This window comes from Mytilus californianus, unplaced genomic scaffold (assembly GCF_021869535.1).
Source record: "Mytilus californianus isolate M0D057914Y unplaced genomic scaffold, xbMytCali1.0.p SCAF_6, whole genome shotgun sequence".
Classification (NCBI taxonomy): domain Eukaryota; kingdom Metazoa; phylum Mollusca; class Bivalvia; order Mytilida; family Mytilidae; genus Mytilus; species Mytilus californianus.
The window spans coordinates 117336081-117356092 of NW_026262712.1; the positions used below are offsets into that span (position 1 = coordinate 117336081).

At 33.2% G+C, this 20012-nt stretch overlaps 1 protein-coding gene and 1 long non-coding RNA gene across 2 annotated transcripts; one reads left to right on the forward strand and one right to left on the reverse strand.

Moving 5' to 3' along the window:
• Positions 1-67: 67 nt before the first annotated feature.
• LOC127704756 (retinol dehydrogenase 14-like) lies at positions 68-19503 on the forward strand. Its single transcript, XM_052208952.1, has 7 exons — positions 68-180; positions 2657-2797; positions 4074-4265; positions 5859-6020; positions 6639-6758; positions 17245-17452; positions 17834-19503. Exons 1-7 carry the CDS (start codon positions 108-110, stop codon positions 17928-17930), a joined length of 993 nt encoding a protein of 330 aa, XP_052064912.1. The 5' UTR covers positions 68-107; the 3' UTR covers positions 17931-19503.
• LOC127704757 (uncharacterized) lies at positions 4395-5596 on the reverse strand. The gene is made up of 4 exons (XR_007983486.1): positions 5546-5596; positions 5386-5425; positions 5306-5345; positions 4395-5185 (listed from the first exon to the last, which is right to left on the reverse strand). It is a non-coding gene; the product is annotated as an uncharacterized LOC127704757 (long non-coding RNA).
• Positions 19504-20012: the final 509 nt, after the last annotated feature.

The window sequence follows — 20012 nt, forward strand, 5'->3', positions numbered from 1 at the left end:
ATGTAAATATACGAAATAATATTTAAAATAACATTGTAAGGGACATAACTCTTTCTTGAAACAAAGAAACAACTAAGCAAGCGAAATAAAGACTTGAGTATTTCAAAATGAGTGTCTTTCATATAATTCAGGATGTAGTTTATGAAAATAAATTCGTCTTCTATATATTCTTTGGATTTTGTAAGTAGAATCATATTTCATTTCTCTGATATGCTTGCTTAGTTTGCATTTTCTTTTTTAAACTATCCACATTTGAAAAATGAAAAATAATATGCTACATTTAAATTTCCTTTTCACTGTGTAGTATTTTAATATTTTTTAATCAAGTCAAGGCTGTATATAAATAAATTCGTTTAAACCACGCTCGTTTTGACAAGTACTAAGCAGGAAATTGATCTTAAAATCAAATTGAGAACATATTTTATTTTTTTTAATTCAATAATTGATTGTAGGTATATATGTTATATTTTGAACAACCATGTACGTGATATGCATGAGCCGGATATATGTTCACAACGACATGTATTTGTATAATTGTACAATATTTATCAGATCAACGATTATTATTCAAATCCGACTTAAAAGAGAATACGATTAAACACTACAATAAGAGAATGATGTGATATGCAAGGAGTACTTAGGTCAGGGGAGATCCTAAAATTGTTACATGTTGTCAATTTATATTCTGACAAAGATAGGAGCCACCCATAAGTTCTGTCTCGTCGATGATTTCATACTTGAGTATTCAAATACATCTGTTACTATAGATCCTTGAAAATGGTCAACATGTACAATCGGTTTCTTTCCAAAGTAGAAAAATGTCAAGTCAAACAAATACGACAAAGTAATATATTTATCGGTATGTCAGACCAATCCATAAAACGTCTGTTTCTGAAAACATTTCAAAACTATTGACACCAGCAGACATCTAAGCATCAACATGGATTTTAGACACTTTATTTGTTCATTTTGCTTGAATCGTAACCATCTGACTACAATTGAAATTCTAAATAAAATAAGGAGATGTGGTATGATTGCTAATGAGACTACTACCCGCCAGAGATAAAATGACGTATGTGTTAGCAACTATAGGTCATCGTACAGTCTACAAAATCATTGTCTGGAGATCTCTTATGTAGCCAAATTTTGAAACGCTGACCAAGCTCAGAAATTATTTCCTTCCTTTCGTGTACATGTACAACTGAATCCTGTTCGCAGTACCAAAATTACCGAAAAACAAACAGCAGTTTAATGACAATAAAACGTACTAATAAAATGTTAAAGGTAAAAGGTATTGTCAAATGGAAACCATTTTTGAAATTATCAAGCTGACCAGACTCGCACTTATTCCAATGAAAATGGTAAAAAAAAATTCAATGTCTAACAAATGTCAAATAAAAAGATGCTCTCAAATGTCAATCGTATGTATGATATATAAATACTAAAATGAGTATATCAACTGTAAAAATGTGAATGAAATATTATCAAGCGAACTGTACATTATAAGCGGAAATAACCAAAACCTACAACATTTTTTATAGTTATCATAATGGTTGATGCAAATTAAAAATTTCATGCTACCAATTAATTTAGTTTGTGCCTAATTAAAGTAATTGTATTGCATAATGTCTGAATGTCTTTTACGTGTCTGAAGCTTTTAATCGCTTCATTGCCAAACTTATACTGGGTCAAGATAATTCAGAAAATCTTTTGTTATCTGTTCTTGATTCTTCTTTTATCATTACAAATTTTTTATTGCGTTTTCTTTTCAAGACAAAATTGTGAGATAAATGCATAGAAGAGGAAACGAATTTCTATACTTCATGACAAAATTGTGAGATAAATGCGTAGAAAAGGAAACGTAATTCAATATGACTTAAGAGTTTATTATTCAACAAATATACACAATGTTTTAACCTTTATGTATACAATCTGTGACAAAAAGTTTGGTTACATTATGAGAAAAATAAATAAAATAGGCATTAACCTGACACCCACAGACGTTTAGGATCAATTTGAGCGATCTTCTTGTAATGCAATTATACAAAAAATACTTCAAATCTTTACTAAATTCTTCAATAGATACAAAGATTTGGTTTGGAAGTTGGCTGTACCTGTAGAAAACTTATTACAAACGGGATAGCACATTATAATCTTTACGGTGATGTTGTTTACCAAACCCATAAATTTATATACGATCCGAGTAAACTTATCAATCCCTTAAATAAACTTATTCTTAAAGGTCACCAATTCAACACTGTAATTAGATCTTTGAATATTGTTTTTTTTATGGTATGAATATTGATTTTGCTATCAGTAAATTAAAACCAAACTAAATATAATTGTTATACACATATGTACATTCACGGTCCGACAATCAGTCGATACCTATATTTTGGCATTGCACACGCTCGTGTTTTTCTCTGACTGTTAATGACGCCTCTACTAAATCCATAATATGTTGGATGTGTACCGATCGATATTTTAGTCTTAGATAAATGATTTTTTTATAATTTTGTATAAATCAAAGTAAGTGAAATGGATTGCAAATACCTAAGGACTCGATATTAGAAGAATATACACATTCATGTAAATGGATTAATAAAATTAAATAAAGAACTATAGATAGATGATCTAAACTGATCTTTCTTGGCAGTTATTGGTTTCATAGCTCTACGGCAGTATTTATATGGAACAAGATATACCGGAACAGCACGACTAGATGACAAGACAGTGATTATTACGGGCGCTAGTTCAGGAATAGGTAAAGAGGTGGCAAAGAACCTGGCAAAAAGAGGTACATTGTACTAGATCATAAATGCTTGAGGGCAGAAAGAGGTACATTGTACTAGATCACAAATGCTTGAGGGCAAAAAGAGGTACATTGTACTAGATCACAAATGCTTGAGGGCAAAAAGAGGTACATTGTACTAGATCACAAATGCTTGAGGGCAAAAAGAGGTACATTGTACTAGATCACAAATGCTTGAGGGCAAAAAGAGGTACATTGTACTAGATCACAAATGCTTGAGGGCAAAAAGAGGTACATTGTACTAGATCACAAATGCTTGAGGACAAAAAGAGGTACATTGTACTAGATCACAAATGCTTGAGGGCAAAAAGAGGTACATTGTACTAGATCACAAATGCTTGAGGGCAAAAAGAGGTACATTGTACTAGATCACAAATGCTTGAGGGCAAAAAGAGGTACATTGTACTAGATCACAAATGCTTGAGGGCAGAGTCCTGTCTGGTTCCACATTGTTTGTCCTTTTCATTATCATACATATCAGTTTTTCCAATACATGTATTTATTTATACCATATGTCTACTAATATGCCATACATGTACTAATGATATAGATGTATACAACCAATGTGCCACTTTACGTGTCAGGGTGAAGTGTTCCATTACTATTTTTTGTATTGAAATTGTGTGCTTATTTAAACAGGACATTAAACAAGTGCATGTCTTCCTGTACTGTTTATAAAGTTGTTGAATGAAATCTACCAAGAAGTGCAGTTGCCAATATTAGAGTACAGGACGGCAAGCCTGCTATTAGTAACTGTGAAAATTATTTGATACGATATAATTGCTTCTGTCTGATTTTTTGTCCATCATATCAGTGTTATAAAGTAAAGTATTTATTCTGAATTAATCTAATTGTAAAATCTCTTGTGCACCTTTTGATATTTCACTGGTTAAAAATTAAAGGGGGGTGTATCAAAAACAAAATATTTTCTTTGTCATTTCTTTTTATTATTTTTTTTTGTGTGTCTCATCGACTCAAGACACTCGTCTCATTTTATTGATTGCCATTTATTGAAAAAAGTAGGAAATCCAAGTTATCTTGTGAATAATTAAGATTTGGATGAGGTTTCTGCTAATGGTCATATGAGAAATATAAAGTTCGTTGTTCTATTTTTCTGTAAGTTATATATAGCACTGGTAAAATTTGAAATGTAAATTATGGCCTAAAATGATATTTATAATAACAAAGTAATCAAATATTGTGCATTTCTTTTGCTGATAAAAGTGATGTTTTCAAACCTGCATTGATATCTATCTTCTAGGTGCAAAAGTGATATTAGCCTGTCGAGACTTGGCGAAAACTAACAAGGTTGTTGACGAGATAAAAAGACAGATACGAGATACTAAGATTGTTGTTAAACATCTAGACTTAGCTTCACTTCAGTCAATAAGAAAGTTTGCTAAAGACATCAAACAGAATGAAGAGAGACTGGACATACTGATTAACAATGCTGGTCAGTATAGTCGTATCAATATTTGATTTGAATGAAAGTAAAATAAGTGTCCACTTTTACTGGACCGATACGTAATGAACTCATTCAATGACACAAAAACATGCTTATACATCGGACTATTTGACCAAGCTACATCATTTGGTGGTGGTGGCTGATCTTTGATAGTCTCTGTTAAATCTACTGACTACATTACCAGACTCAGGGTAATTTAGGTCTTTACATACTGTATATTCACCCGCTAAATGTAGTTTGCATTGTTTTTGTGTTGTCAGGTTGCCGTCTCATTCGCGTATATACTTCTTATTTCCTTTTATTCATATATAGATCAAACGAACTGTAGTAAAATAGAAATTTTAGAAATTATTTCAAATACGATAGCAATTACCGACATCAGCTGAAACATTGTGAAACAGGATCAGAACAAATATAAAGAGACAAACATGAGAGTATAAAAAAGCAACCGTAATTGCAGGAACACCAAACAGGTTCAAGTGCATGTCTATATATTATCACTTGTTAGGAATACATCACCCAATAACTATCTTTATTTTAACGACAATGCTAAATCAAAAGTAACCATTTATGCCAGCATTAATGGGAATTTTATCTTTATGTGTATATGAAATTTGAAAAATATATAGTCAAGATTTCCGGATTTGTATAAAGTATTATTAGTAGTTGTTGTCTTAATAATTTGATAATTACATAAAGGGGCTGGTGATGTCAAAAGAAAGGATTTCACTGGCACTTTTAAAGATGCATCTGCTGTCCCATTTACGTATGTCTCTTTTTAATGATACCTAGATAGGAGCATAACTATTATTTGACGTTTATTGATACCTAGATAGGAGCATAACTATTATTTGACGTTTATTGATACCTAGATAGGAGCATAACTATTATTTGACGTTTATTGATACCTAGATAGGAGTATAACTATTATTTGACGTTTATTGATACCTAGATAGGAGCATAACTATTATTTGACGTTAATTGATACCTAGATAGGAGCATTATTATTATTTGACGTTTATTGATACCTAGATAGGAGCATAACTATTATTTGACGTTTATTGATACCTAGATAGGAGTATAACTACTATTTGACGTTTATTGATACCTAGATAGGAGCATAACTATTATTTGACGTTTATTGATACCTAGATAGGAGTATAACTATTCTTTGACGTTTATTGATACCTAGATAGGAGCATAACTATTATTTGACGTTAATTGATACCTAGATAGGAGCATTATTATTATTTGACGTTTATTGATACCTAGATAGGAGCATAACTATTATTTGACGTTTATTGATACCTAGATAGGAGTATAACTATTATTTGACGTTTATTGATACCTTGATAGGAGCATAACTATTATTTGACGTTAATTGATACCTAGATAGGAGCATTATTATTATTTGACGTTAATTGATACCTAGATAGGAGCATTATTATTATTTGACGTTTATTGATACCTAGATAGGAGTATAACTATTATTTGACGTTTATTGATACCTAGAAAGGAGTATAACTATTATTTGACGTTTATTTATTCACATAGAGTTTTATTCTCATAACTTTTTGACAGGTGTGTTTTACTGCCCTGATGGCTTTAGAACTGACGATGGATTTGAGATGCAGTTTGGTGTCAATCATTTGGGTCACTTCCTGCTGACAAATTTACTCCTTGGTTTACTGAAGAAATCTGCGCCTAGTCGTGTCGTAACAGTTTCATCTAATGCCCATGAAAGTTTGTAGTATGACAGAAATATTAAGTATTGCAAATGTTTTGAACTTAATTGATGTTGACTGCTTTCGCGGTGATTTTAATATTTGGCAAATGATATTTGTTTTCTGTTAGGTAATCGGAACTAAGATGTGAATTTTATTAAGAAAAAAATTACTTTGAATTTTGAATGCCTTTTTTGTATAAATTTGTTTTAAATTCTCCATAAGAACAAAGGAAAATAAAATCACAAAAAAATCATAATACTTGTATTTTTTTCAACTGTAAACCATGCAATTGAGGTTTGGTTTGTTAGCATGTTTTTAAAAGTGTGTAAACCCGATACAAGTGTTAAAACAACAACTTTGGAAAGGACAGTAATTGAATTTCAACGGGTCGAATTGAGTCAATTCCGGCTATTTTATTGAACACTACATATAGCAAAAACACTGTTTTTTTGCTCTTCATTTTAAAAATCTTTTGATGTATGTCGCTGGTGTATTAAAACCTTCCTGGAAGATAAGGACGTCCTGTATATATATGGTCGACTTATGGTACATCCTTTCATTTTTATCAATATGAAGGCTCCGTCTGTAGTAGGAATTTTGAATTAAAAGTATATATAGTTGATGCCTGTTTCAGAAGGAAGAATAAATTTTGATGATATCAACAGTGAAAAGAAATATGAACCCAGAGCCTGTTACGATCAGAGTAAGCTGGCCAACGTGTTGTTCTCTAGAGAGCTGTCTAAACGGTTAAGAGGTATGTTTGTCATTTCTTTGGTCGAATGCAAAACAATTAAGATATTTTTAACATAAAAAATACCTTATTGCGGGTAATAAATCTATTGTCACCCTTTAAATATTGCGTCAACAGGGTAACACTCCTGTGTTCACCTTCTGTATATGTCATCTAGAGGGTTAACGCCCTATTATCATCCTCCAACTATGACGTTAATATGTGAATAACCATACTTTAACTTCTGAACAAGACATCACCCGGCAAAAACCCTGCTGAACCCTTACTGTTAGAAAGATAACGCTACAACGTTCTACATAAAATGGATGAGTAATTAAATTAATCTGTTGGAAAATGATCACTGATAATTCAATTTTACGCAGAAATAATTCAAAAGATTTTCAACCGTCATTTAAAATGCTAAATATTGCATTTTTTTAATTCAGGAAGTGTCCAGATGAACTTACAAATATACGTGTGCCCATAATAGAACATATAGTTAATTTATTGTACACAGGTCCACATTTGAAAAGAAAACAAAAAAACTGTGATAATTATTATACCACTATGTGTCCATAATCAGTAGACAAAATATAATAAAACAAGCCAGTAACCTGTAATTAAGATGTGTTTTATTTTTTTATTTTTTATTTTGTTGCTATTTGTCATTATGTTTTTCGATTATTGTTTTAGTATAAATCAGGCCGTTGTGATTTTTCTTTGAATTTGTAAACATTCATTTGTGCTGAAGGCAGTACAGAGACTTTGATTTTGTTAGATAGTTGTCGCAATCCTACTACATTTCCTTATTTTCATTTTTAACAATACCAAGTGCATAAGCGAACGGGTTGTTTTGTTGTTGTTGTTTTTTCTAGAGAAGTTTTTAAATATTTCGCAGATACTAACCATAAAAAGTTTGCCAATTATATACAAGTGAATTGGACATTGGCCCATAGAAAATATTTACAAATTTGCTTGCAGCTAATATACTTAGTACTAAACTGTTACCATCAACCTATATATTGTTCTCTTGGAAACCAATTAAAGTTCAGGGTACCGTTTCACAAAGCCTTCGTAAGTCTACGTGTCATCACGTACGTTCATCGTAAATAAATCGTAGGTTTTACAGCCGTTTCACAAAGCCGTCGTAAGTTAAGATGAGCGTAAATAATACGTAAATCCTGGCGTTACTTACTACGGCTATACCCAGTCGTATCTCGATCGTAGTTTTTCCGCGAATATGAGTTAAACCATATCTAAGATGGCTTTATTCTCGATCAAGATGCCGCAAATGTTAGAAGACGAAGAAGAATCTTCAATATTAGAACCACACTTTCTTCATTTGATCATTTTGAAAATGAAATGGATAGACACAGTATCAATGAAATAACATTGGCAATAGAACCAGATATAAAACATGATACAAATAGGTCCAATGCACTTACTCCTGAAACGCAGGTTTTATTAGCTTTGCGCTACTCACTGCGACTCTTTTCACAAAAAATCTTACGATTAAAATGTATCCGGTAAAGCGCCTACTTTATGACACTGATTTGTCCCACCGTAACAAAGCAAAACTAACGACTTCGAGATATATCCGTAGCTTGTTATACTTATATCTGAGATTTTTATATTTCTTTATTATCTATATTTTTAATTTTTATACAGTTTAGTACATATTGCACAACGATAGTGATCGTACCAGCCGTCATAATGTTTTCTTCGTAAACCAGTAATTCCCATTAACGGATAGAAGACCAAGCAAGACTAAATATTTAGCACAACATGGAGTGTGATATGAGTTAAATTTGACTATGAGGTTACCATAAATAATTTAGTTTTTAAGGTTACCATAAATAATTTTGTTAAATGGTCATTTATTCCAAATCATATCAGTCTTGAAAACTAAACAAAGTTGAAAACTGCAGAGATTTGTTAAGCATGTAATCTCCGTGGAATGGTATATTCTAAACAAACACCTATTTTGAAAATAAATTCTACATCCAACAGGTCGATATCGGTGTCAACATTCAATTTTAATACAACTTCTATCTTCAGATTCACGTATTATGTTTTATAAATGACGAAATCATCGAATTGTAATCTCCGTTCACATTTTTGTGAAGAGTGCTTTCTTTCACGTCCGCACTTCTATCGAGTATGGCATGCCAAATAAACATCTTAGATAATAATTACGGATGGCGAATATATAAATTACAGATCAATATCTTACATTGTAATTCAGACGACATAAGAAGACACCATGTGACAATTTTAATTAGTCAATTGTTTTAGTGTAACAGATTTGCTTTTTTTCTTAGATCTACAAAAAAAACACAAAAAAACGAACTGGATGTTTTTATATCAATATTAATGCAAGTAAATAATTTTAACCCGTTTTCAATATTAAAGATCTGAAACTTTTATTATTAATATAAAGTTCGCTCCTCTTGTTTTTGAATTTTTGTCAGATTTTTGGAATCCTCTGGTTTCATCCATGTATTGCCATTAAAACATTTTGCCTGCTAACCCCTACTTTTCTTTTTATAATTTTATTACATATAGTTTAAGAAGCCATATTTGAAAATCTTATAAAATGCTTGTTATTTTTTCATAGTTTTTGAAAGAAAAAGGTGTCAATGTTAAATGTATGAAAAATCTAGAGAGAATCATTTCCCGCCAAATTTTCAATTGATTATATCTCAAAAACAAGATCGTCGACCTTTCATTTTTTTCTGCTTTTTAATTTCTGTTATTTATATACTATCAATTTATAACAGTCATTTAAAAAGCTTGTTATTTTCAAACAGAGTAGCGAACATCCTTAAATACTTTCTTTCATTAAAAATGAAATTACGACGTCGGCTTAGAGGGCATGGTATATATTGTCCGTTACATTTATTAACGACACCTTGTACACATATTTATTTTCGAAAATAAAAACAGTTAAATAGAACAAACAAAACTATCCGTCACAATGATATATGAGGGGTCTGGATTAGGGGAAAAAAGGGGGTGGGGGTTTACATTTCTGTATTCTGTAATTCTTTTGGCCATCTTTCTCTATTCAGTAAGAAATAGGCTTATTCTGCAAATTCTTGTGTTCAGACCGTGCATATGAAAATTTCCTATTGTATCATGATTTTGACATGATAGATATTTTTGTCTGTATCAACGACATATAAATATTTGAATCTACATTTTAAATTGATACAAAAAATCAAAATTCTCTGCTCTATAGATTTTCATAATGGAGTCTAAAATATATCCATAATAAATGCACCGTATCAAATGCATATATGAGAACAACTACTAATAAACTGCTACGCGTCGCATACTATGTATAGAGACATGCATCGTAAATCTAAGTTAAAAGACAAATTAACAAAAAAGGAACTCTAAAAGCTTTCTTTGACAAATTTTATACTAACTTCATGTTAACAAGTTTAAATTACATTTTCTAAAATAGAGCTAAGAACTGTTTGTAATGTTGTAAATTTAATTCGTTTGAAATTTTTATTCAAATACGCTGTTGAAGATTACTAAGCGCCAATAAAATACAATAATTTTGTATTTTATAAATTAGTGTCTTCGATAATGAAAAATTCGTCATCGAACAGTCTCATTATCATGTCGGTATTCGAAATGACTCGTTTCATTGTTATTACAAAAAATAGGTCATAATAACATGACAGAGTTTTTTTTTGCTTCAGATTGTTCTAGATAAATATACAAAAAGCTAATTTTAGACAATGTACCCTCATAAGCCTGGAAGTGGCTAGTCACATATAGTTAAGGTTCATGTGGACCCTTTGGCTAAAATGGCTGCATTTTCACCTCAAAATTTACTCTGAGGACAGACAAACCTGCGCATTTGGAAAAGTTTTAAGGCATAGCATGCCCTAGATAAATAAACTTCTAATGCATTGTATGTTTTAGGAAATTTAAAACTTAACTGGATTTAGCAGTGCACTTTTTTTCGTCCCTGCAGAAGATGATAAAATTAACAAACAGTTGAGTTTCACTTGATATGGTCCACTCAGGTACACAGTTTAAATCACCAATTATTGTCAGGTATCTATTGTCCATCTATTGTCCATGTCAATCAAAACAGTTCACTTCAATTATTACCTGTGGGGAAGTTCTCAAACCTCTTTCCGAACTTAGTTTATTTTGGCACCTTCTGGAGGAATGAAAAAGAGTGCACTGCAAAATCCGGTTAAGTTTTTAATTTTCTAAAACATAAAATATATTTGAATTTTAGTTATCTAGGGCATGCTATGCCTTAAAACTTTTCCAGATGCACAGGTTTGTCTGTACTCAGAGTAAATTTTGAGGTGAAAATGCAGCCATTTTAGACGAAGGGTCCACATGAACCTTAACGGCGTTTTTCTCACAATGATGTTCTACCTCCATAAGCCTGGAAATGTCGTGGCGGGTCACATATAATCAATCCTTCTGACTTCATAAATTTTGTTTAGAGAGTCGGCTGAATTAAGACGTTATGTGATGAAAATTAATTAATTTCCTTCCGTGAAAATGCATCGCATGTACAATAGAAATGAATCGCCGCTACAGTGAAAATGAAAGTCTAGTATCATTATTCGACAGTAAACATGAATCTCATAACGAAAACAGGATAGTGGAATTTAATTCAATATCAACAAGCTGAATAACAAAACCTGTTTTAAGTTATACAACACTAATAATTATGTTAAAAGGTACATTTTTCTGCAAATGAAACTTAACTGCTGCTTTTAAATCTCTTGCACGCTCTGTTCGTGAACTATTCTTAATATTTATCTATTTGTGTATCAATTTTACACCTGGATGGCTGTAGGCGCGATGAAAACTCGTCCGCATCTCATACCTATATCATGAATTTATAAAAACAGTACACATCATATCTTATTTCTTATTCTATTCAAAAATCATGAATTTGTCGTCTGTTTATTTATCATTCTACATTAGAAATTCATAACGGATACAGTGAAAATGGTATTTCAGGATTCGCATTATATACACTGGTTTTGTTTATTTTTATTGGACTTTTTTTTAATTCTTTTTCAACGACAATGCATGCAACTTCTTATTTCTTGTTTGAAAATTCTTCTCTTGGTCATAAATCTGCATGAAATATTTGCCACTGTACGTTCAGAAAACAGCAATCAATCAATCAATCATATCTCCTTTAAAGTTGCAGTACTATAATAACTTTAGACATTATCAAATAATTGTTAAAAAATTCGTTTAATCCTTAGATCAGATATAAACACGTCTCGTCACTCTCCTATTATTTCAAATTTCCGATACAAAGAAAAAAAGTATTATTGAATATCAAAGGAAGTAACCCATCAAAGATACAAGGCTTGTGTTTCGTCTACAAATGAAAAAAACATACGAACACACCCACTCACCTGATTCGCTAGTCCTCAAAAATATAAAAATTCAAAATATAAAAACAATTATATACAAAATAAAGGATAAGGTCACCCCAAATGCCGCACAAATGCCAAGGCAACGAACGAGAAACCGGAAAGGACATACTTGGATTCCAAACCGATACCGCTAAATGCCCAGCTGTATTCCTTGTAGAGGAAAGCCGAAAATCCTACGATAAAGCATTTCGGAAAGAAACTACCGATCCACTAGGGGAACAACAGCTAAAACCCTCAGACATCAAATAGATTGGTCTGATAGTTTCCCGCATGGAAACTACTAATGGATTCCATCTGACTACATGTCTCAAACAAACCTGAAAATATCTGCAGAAACTTTCCTCAACAAAAAAATAGATCCAAAACATAAAATATAAGATGTAAGGATAACAATATTTACCCATGAAACCAATTTGGCAAAACAATTTCAATGATGTTGAAGGAATCTCTCGTCTCACGTCCGCTCTCATCGGCATGCTCGACTCATCGATCTGTGAAAGAAGAGTGTGCCATATTCCGATGTAAATAAACTACGATTCACACCTCCTGTTTACAGAGTTCAGTTTTACGACCTACGATCCTTTACGATGCCTTTGTGAAACACACGTAACGGGAACGTAGAACCACACGTAAACGGATCGTAAAATGATACGATGACCGTAAGTTAAGAAGGCTTCTGCCCTTTCCTCGATCTTGATATCTATATCATTAACGGAAAGCTTAATACTAAAATATATTATGAAAGAGATGATTTTTCATTTCCTATCGTTAATTATCCATTTTTAGATGGTGACGTTCCCTTGTCACCATCTTACGGTGTTTATATATCTCAACTTGTACGATTCGCTCGTGTATGTAACAATCTTTAAGATTTTAACGAGAGAAATTTATGTATTACTGAAAAATTATTACACCAGGGTTTTTGATATCACAAACTAGTCAAAACATTTACTAAATTTTATCATCGGTATAAGGACATCATTCGTAAATATAGCTCAACATGCAGACTTCTTATACGTTCAGGTATTTCACATCCAATTTTTTATGGAAATATTCTTTATAAAGCACAAAAATGTCAGTATTCACCTCTGAAGCTAACAAAACCTTTAAATAGACTTATTAAGAAGGGATATAGTTACGATACTGTTGTCAGGTCATTAAAGATTGCATATTTTGGCGTTAATATTGATTCACTTATAGGGTCTTTGCATCGGCACTAAACACATTTATTTAAAAACCAGTTGTTGGCATGACACGAGTTATGTTCTTCTCATATATGTTATGATGGTATGATACTAAACCCCTAACGGGAAGGATTGTGCCTGATATTCATATGATGAAGACATAATCTTTCAATCAGTTTAATTGAAGTCTGGAGCTGGCATGTCAGTTAACTGCTAGTAGTCTGTTGTTATTTATGTATTATTGTCATTTTTTTTATTTTCTTTGGTTACATCTTCTGACATCAGACTCGGACTTCTCTTGAACTGAATTTTAAAGTGCGTATTGTTATGCGTTTACTTTTTTACATTGGCTAGAGGTGTGGGGGAGGGTTGGGATCTCATAAACATGTTTGACCCCGCCGCATTTTTGCGCCTGTCCCAAGTCAGGAGCCTCTGGCCTTTGTTAGTCTTGTGTTGTTTTTAATTTTAGTTTCTTGTGTACAATTTGGAGTTTGGTGTGGCGTTCATTGTCACTGGACTGGTGTATATATTTGTTTGGGGGCCGGCTGGGGGACGCCTCCGGGTGCGGGAAATTCTCGCTGCATTGAAGACCTGTTGGTGACCTTCTGCTGTTGTCTGTTCTATGATCGGGTTGTTGTCTCTTTGACACATTCCCCATTTCCATTCTCAATTTTATTTGTGAAACGGTGGCCAGAATACTACATTGATAATACTGGCGAATCCATATTTCCGTAAAGAGATTTTTAAATGGATTTAAATTAATTATCTCATTCCTCAGAGAGTGTGGTGATGCTGGTTTTGGGACAGTAGTGTCTTCCCAACTTTAAAAGGTTGTTACTTATGCTGTTCTCTAGATAGCAGTGTGTTCCCAACTTTAAAAGGGTGGAGAGAGGCGAAAGATACCAAAGGGACATTCAAACTCATATATCAAAAATAAACTGTCAACGCCATGGCTAAAAAAGAAAAAGACCCACAGACAAACAGACAAACAGACACAAAACACAACATAGAAAACTAAAGACTGAGCAACACGAATCCCACCAAAATCTGGGGATGATCTCAGGTGCTCCGGAAGGTTAAGCGGATCCTGCTCCACATGTGGCACCCATCATGTTGCTCATGTAAGTACAAACCCAGTAATGAGTCTAATTCGGTATGTCATATTCGGGGAAAGGGGGGTGGGAATGTAGGTACGACAATTGGAACATATCCGCTATCATCTTTGAAACGGATGTTCCATAACGGTCAACCAACTCGTGATGGCGTCCGTAAAATTTACGAAGGGATGACTTCAACTTCACCGCTTGGAACTCTTGGTTTAATAGCTTCCTTGTGAGCAGCAACCCTCTGTCAAGGAAATCATGATAGGAAATACAAGCCCTGGAATATCGTATCAACTGGGAGATATATATACTCCGTATGCAGGCGCTGCTGGAATGTTGCGACAAAGAAATTGAAAGTTCATAATTGGGAAGCTGAAATCATCCCTTTTGTCGTAAAGTTTTGTTTTCAACCGGCCCTCATTGTCAATTTCAAGATGTAAGTCAAGATATGATGCTGACTTAACTGTATCTGTTGTATCCTTTATCTCAAGTTCGATGGGATAGATGCGTTCAACATAGTCACCGAATTTTGAGTTATTTATTGAGAGAACATCATCTATATAGCGGAAAGTAAAGTTAAAGGGTACTGCTAACTTCTTTTCTTTCTTCCTAAGAAGTTCTTGTATGAAGTCAGCCTCATATGAATAAAGAAACAAGTCGGCAAGAAGAGGAGCACAGTTGGTTTCCATAGGAATGCCGATTGTTTGATGAAAAACACGTCCTACAAACGTAACAAATATGTTGTCAATCAAGAAATCAAGCATCTTGATAATGTCAGTTTCAGAGAATTTTTTGTTTGAATCAAAGTGAATTTGTTTGTTTGAATCAGAGTGATTGTTTTTCAAAGTACGATTTATCCCTCCCTAAGACAAGATACTTGTATCTACGTTGGCCATTCTGTTTTATGAAACAAAGCAGGACCAACTCTTTCAATTTGTCTTTAAGTTTGAAATGGGGAATACTTGTGTAAAGTGTAGAAAAGTCAAATGTTTTAATACTTGGTGGTGATGCTTTTCTCCGGAAAGCAGTTTGTTCTCAACTCTAAAAGATTATTTGTGATGCTATTCTCTGGGAGGAAGTTGGTTCTAATCTCTAAAAGACTATCAACGATGCTGTTCTCTGGACAGCAGTTTGTTCTCAACTCATAAATGTTGGTGGTGATGCTGTCCCTTATAAAGCAGTTTGTTATGAACTCTTTAAAGGTTGGTGGGGGAAACTGTTTTCTGGAAATCAGTTTGTTCTCAATTCTTAAAGGTTGGAGGTGATACCGTTTCACAGCTGACAACGGATATGTTCCAATTGTCGTAACTACAATCTCGTCCCCTTTTCCCCGAATGTAACCTACCGAATTAGGCTTATCACCGGGTTTGTACTAACATGTGCAACACGACGGGTGCCACATGTGGAGCAGGGTCTGCTTACCCTTCCGGAGCATCTGAAATCACTCCCAATTTTTGGTGGGGTTCGTGTTGCACAGTCTTTGGTTTTCGATGTTGTGTTTTGTGTACTGTTGTTTGTCTGTTGTCAGTTTATTTTCGACATATGAGTTTGAATGTCCCTTTGGTATCATTCGCCTCTCTTTTGAGACAGGAAAGCAGGGGTGAACACGCACGTTTGGTAAAAATAACGAAACAGGATAGTATTTGCATAAGTAGGTACTGGTCAGTATGGTAAAAACGTGTTAGTAAGCAATAAAAATTACATTTCTTCTACCTATAACATATTATTATTATGCAAGTAATGTCTCATGTTCTCATTGTTTTCTATTATATTACTGACATTTGATTTTTTTTCAATAGGTACTGGTGTTACAACATACAGTCTGCATCCGGTGTCTCATTGTCTCACGGTTTTCTATTATTTTACCGACATATTATTTTTTCACTAGGTTCTGGTGTTACAACATACAGTTTACATCCGGTGTCTCATTGTCTCACGGTTTTCTATTATTTTACCGACATATTATTTTTTCACTAGGTTCTGGTGTTACAACATACAGTCTGCATCCGGTGTCTCATTGTCTCACGGTTTTCTATTATTTTACCGACATATTATTTTTTCACTAGTTCTGGTGTTACAACATACAGTCTGCATCCGGTGTCTCATTATCTCACTGGTTTTCTATTATTTTACCGACATATTATTTTTTTCACTAGGTTCTGGTGTTACAACATACAGTCTGCATCCGGTGTCTCATTGTCTCACTGGTTTTCTATTATTTTACTTTTTCACTAGGTTCTGGTGTTACAACATACAGTTTACATCCGGTGTCTCATTGTCTCACGGTTTTCTATTATTTTACCGACATATTATTTTTTCACTAGGTTCTGGTGTTACAACATACAGTTTACATCCGGTGTCTCATTGTCTCACGGTTTTCTATTATTTTACCGACATATTATTTTTTAACTAGGTTCTTGTGTTACAACATACAGTTTACATCCGGTGTCTCATTGTCTCACGGTTTTCTATTATTTTAGCGACATATTATTTTTTCACTAGGTTCTGGTGTTACAACATACAGTCTGCATCCGGTGTCTCATTGTCTCACGGTTTTCTATTATTTTACCGACATATTATTTTTTTCACTAGGTTCTGGTGTTACAACATACAGTTTACATCCGGTGTCTCATTGTCCGGTGTCTCATTGTCTCACGGTTTTCTATTATTTTACCGACATATTATTTTTTCACTAGGTTCTGGTGTTACAACATACAGTCTGCATCCGGTGTCTCATTGTCTCACGGTTTTCTATTATTTTACCGACATATTATTTTTTCACTAGGTTCTGGTGTTACAACATACAGTTTACATCCGGGTGTGGTACGAACAAATATATCGAAATATGTACGACAACAACGAGTTTTTTCTCGACCTCTAATTGACCTTTATTTGGTTCTTCCCCTTTTTAAAGACAGTGAGCAAGGTACATCAACGATTATATACTGTGCAGTTGACGAATCCTTGACGAAAGAGTCGGGCAATTATTATAGGTAAGATGCCACTATTTTCCTTCACCTTGCGGTATAAAGGATAAAAATAATTGATATAGTACACTATTTTTTAACTTATTTGAAGTATAACATTGTCATTGTTTAAACCATGGCATATCTATACTGCATATAGATTATTTCGGATTGATAAAAGGAGATGTAGGGTATACGACAATGAGACAGCATCCGAAAGAAAAAATAACCAACAGGCGTTTAGAGGTTACCATAGGGTTTTCAACAATAGACAGGTGTGTATCGATCTCTATATCGTTTCGAGTGTATAAAAGTTGAACCTTCAAATCTACTGAACATATGTCGCATCGGAAATATGAAGTATTGACATAAAAGTTAAGATGAATTTGCTCCGTTTTCCTTTTTCAGGGAATGTTCAGAAACAATACCAGGAAAACAAGCATTAGATGACGGAGTCTCAAAAAAATTATGGGAATTATCAGAAAAGATGGTTGGCCTAACATGATTAGCAGAAGTATTGATTTTAACCTACTTCAGATGGACCTCTCCATATTCAACATGACTATTGACCTAATACAATATAAACAATATTCTAAATATACAATTATGTATAATATAACAACAGTATATTCGGTGTATTTGATACGCCTGAACATTATCCTTACACAAAGATTTTTTTCAAATGAAATGGCCTTTTATAGCTAACTATTTGTGGTATGGGTTTCGCTCATTGTTGAAGGCCTTACGGTGACTTATAGCTGTTAACTTCTATGTCAATTGGTCTCTGGTGGAGAGTTGTCTCATTTTCAATCATACCACATCTTCTTATTTTCATATTGTTGGAGGCTGTCGTTCAGACTAAATTATATTCATAAATAGCACAGTACTACAAGTATTTAGGTTTTAACCCCTGTCAGTCATTTGAAGTAATTTAAGTTTTGTGACATTAAAATTGGTATTTCTTTACAAACACGGTTTGATAATGCCAAAGTAAAAATTAACGTCAATTTGAACATGTTCGGTGTGAGCCAAGGCTCCGTGTTGAAGGCCGTACTTTGACCTACAATAGTTTACTTTTACAAATTGTGACTTGGATGGAGAGTTGTCTCATTGCCACTCATCTCACATCTTCTTATATCTATATATCCTATAAGACTCTATTTTTATTAAATATGTACTTTTCAAATGATAATTTATTGTTCTTGCTATGACATATTTTCATTTGAAAGTTTTATTGCATTTTACCCGGTATTTGTAAAATAAGTAAAAGGACAAACTAGATAAACTGCTGAGTGGCGAAATCTGCCGTGAATAACAATGAGTTATATTAGCAGCTACATGTAATATAATGACGTCCCTTTAGTACAAGTCCATATTTAATCATGCAGAATGTGATTTATGGGTGGAAAGACTACATATGAGATTTGTTATATTATTTAAGATAAAAAAAGGATGTTGAAATTGATATATAATTTTTCATATGGACCCTTACCAGGTGATTTATAAATTCTTTAGAATGCATTATAAAACTCGTTTTAAGGGAAAAAACTCCAATAATATCCTATAAAATATATTGTAAAATGTATGTTAATTATATGTCTTTGTAAGGCAGAAAGTACCGATTATAAGGTTATCTGCATATTGATATTGTATAATATCAGCTGTTACTCACATTATGAAGCTTTTTGTCGAGTGAGTGCCGCAAACGAGTTCAAAAAGGCTCCATACTGTTTCGAGCAGCTGATATTTTACAATATCCATATGCAGACAACCTGATAATCGGTACTTAATTATTATTATTATTATTATTATTATTATTATTATTATTATTATTATTTTTATTATTATTACGTAGAAAACTACATTTACTCTTCTAAGTTGATTACTTTACGTCATACTGGTTCTTTTCAAAACAATTATGTGGTCAGCTTATGGACTGATGACTATCATTTCAAGCGCCAAATATCAATGACCAAATGTTTCAACTTAGGACATCAAAATGCATGTCTTTATGTGGTCTCAGGATGGTTATAAATGTTTTTCCATTAAATGTTTTTCAAAGCGTCACTGATTTTAATCAAACAGTATACAATAAAACCACCTAATTGGTTTCAATTAGTGACGCTTATTAATGAAGATAATCTAATCTAATCTAATCTAACTTATCTTTAAACCCCCTTTGTAGAGGAACAATATTTTCATATGTAGAACAGGTGCTTTCTTTATATACAGTGCTGCTTCTCCTTCCACCATTGGGCATCTAACCATATTTACATGCTCAGCTCAAGTGCTCTCTATATACAGTGCTGTTGCTCCCTCCACCATCCGACATCTGATGTGCGCATATTTACAGTGACGTCCTACCCCCACACAATTTGCATAAATTCCTTTATTTTACAGTTAAATTCACTTGATTCCAGAAATTTGTGTGGTTCCCCCAACCACGCCATTATCGATGTTGAGATAACGGAATCGCTTGTCTTATCGTCACCTCACACTAGTTTTATTACTGTCCACATACCATCTTGTAACGGGCTATAGCAGTTGATATAGCAGGCGTCGAGTAAGGCGTTCTATTTGTACTACA

Coding starts and splice junctions, on each gene's coding strand:
- LOC127704756 (XM_052208952.1), top strand. CDS start 108: ATGAGTGTCTTTCATATAATTCAGGATGTAGTTTATGAAAATAAATTC. Junction 6,759..17,244: donor GCTGTCTAAACGGTTAAGAG/GTATGTTTGTCA, acceptor TTTTTTCACTAG/GTTCTGGTGTTACAACATAC. Junction 17,453..17,833: donor GAGTCGGGCAATTATTATAG/GTAAGATGCCAC, acceptor TTCCTTTTTCAG/GGAATGTTCAGAAACAATAC.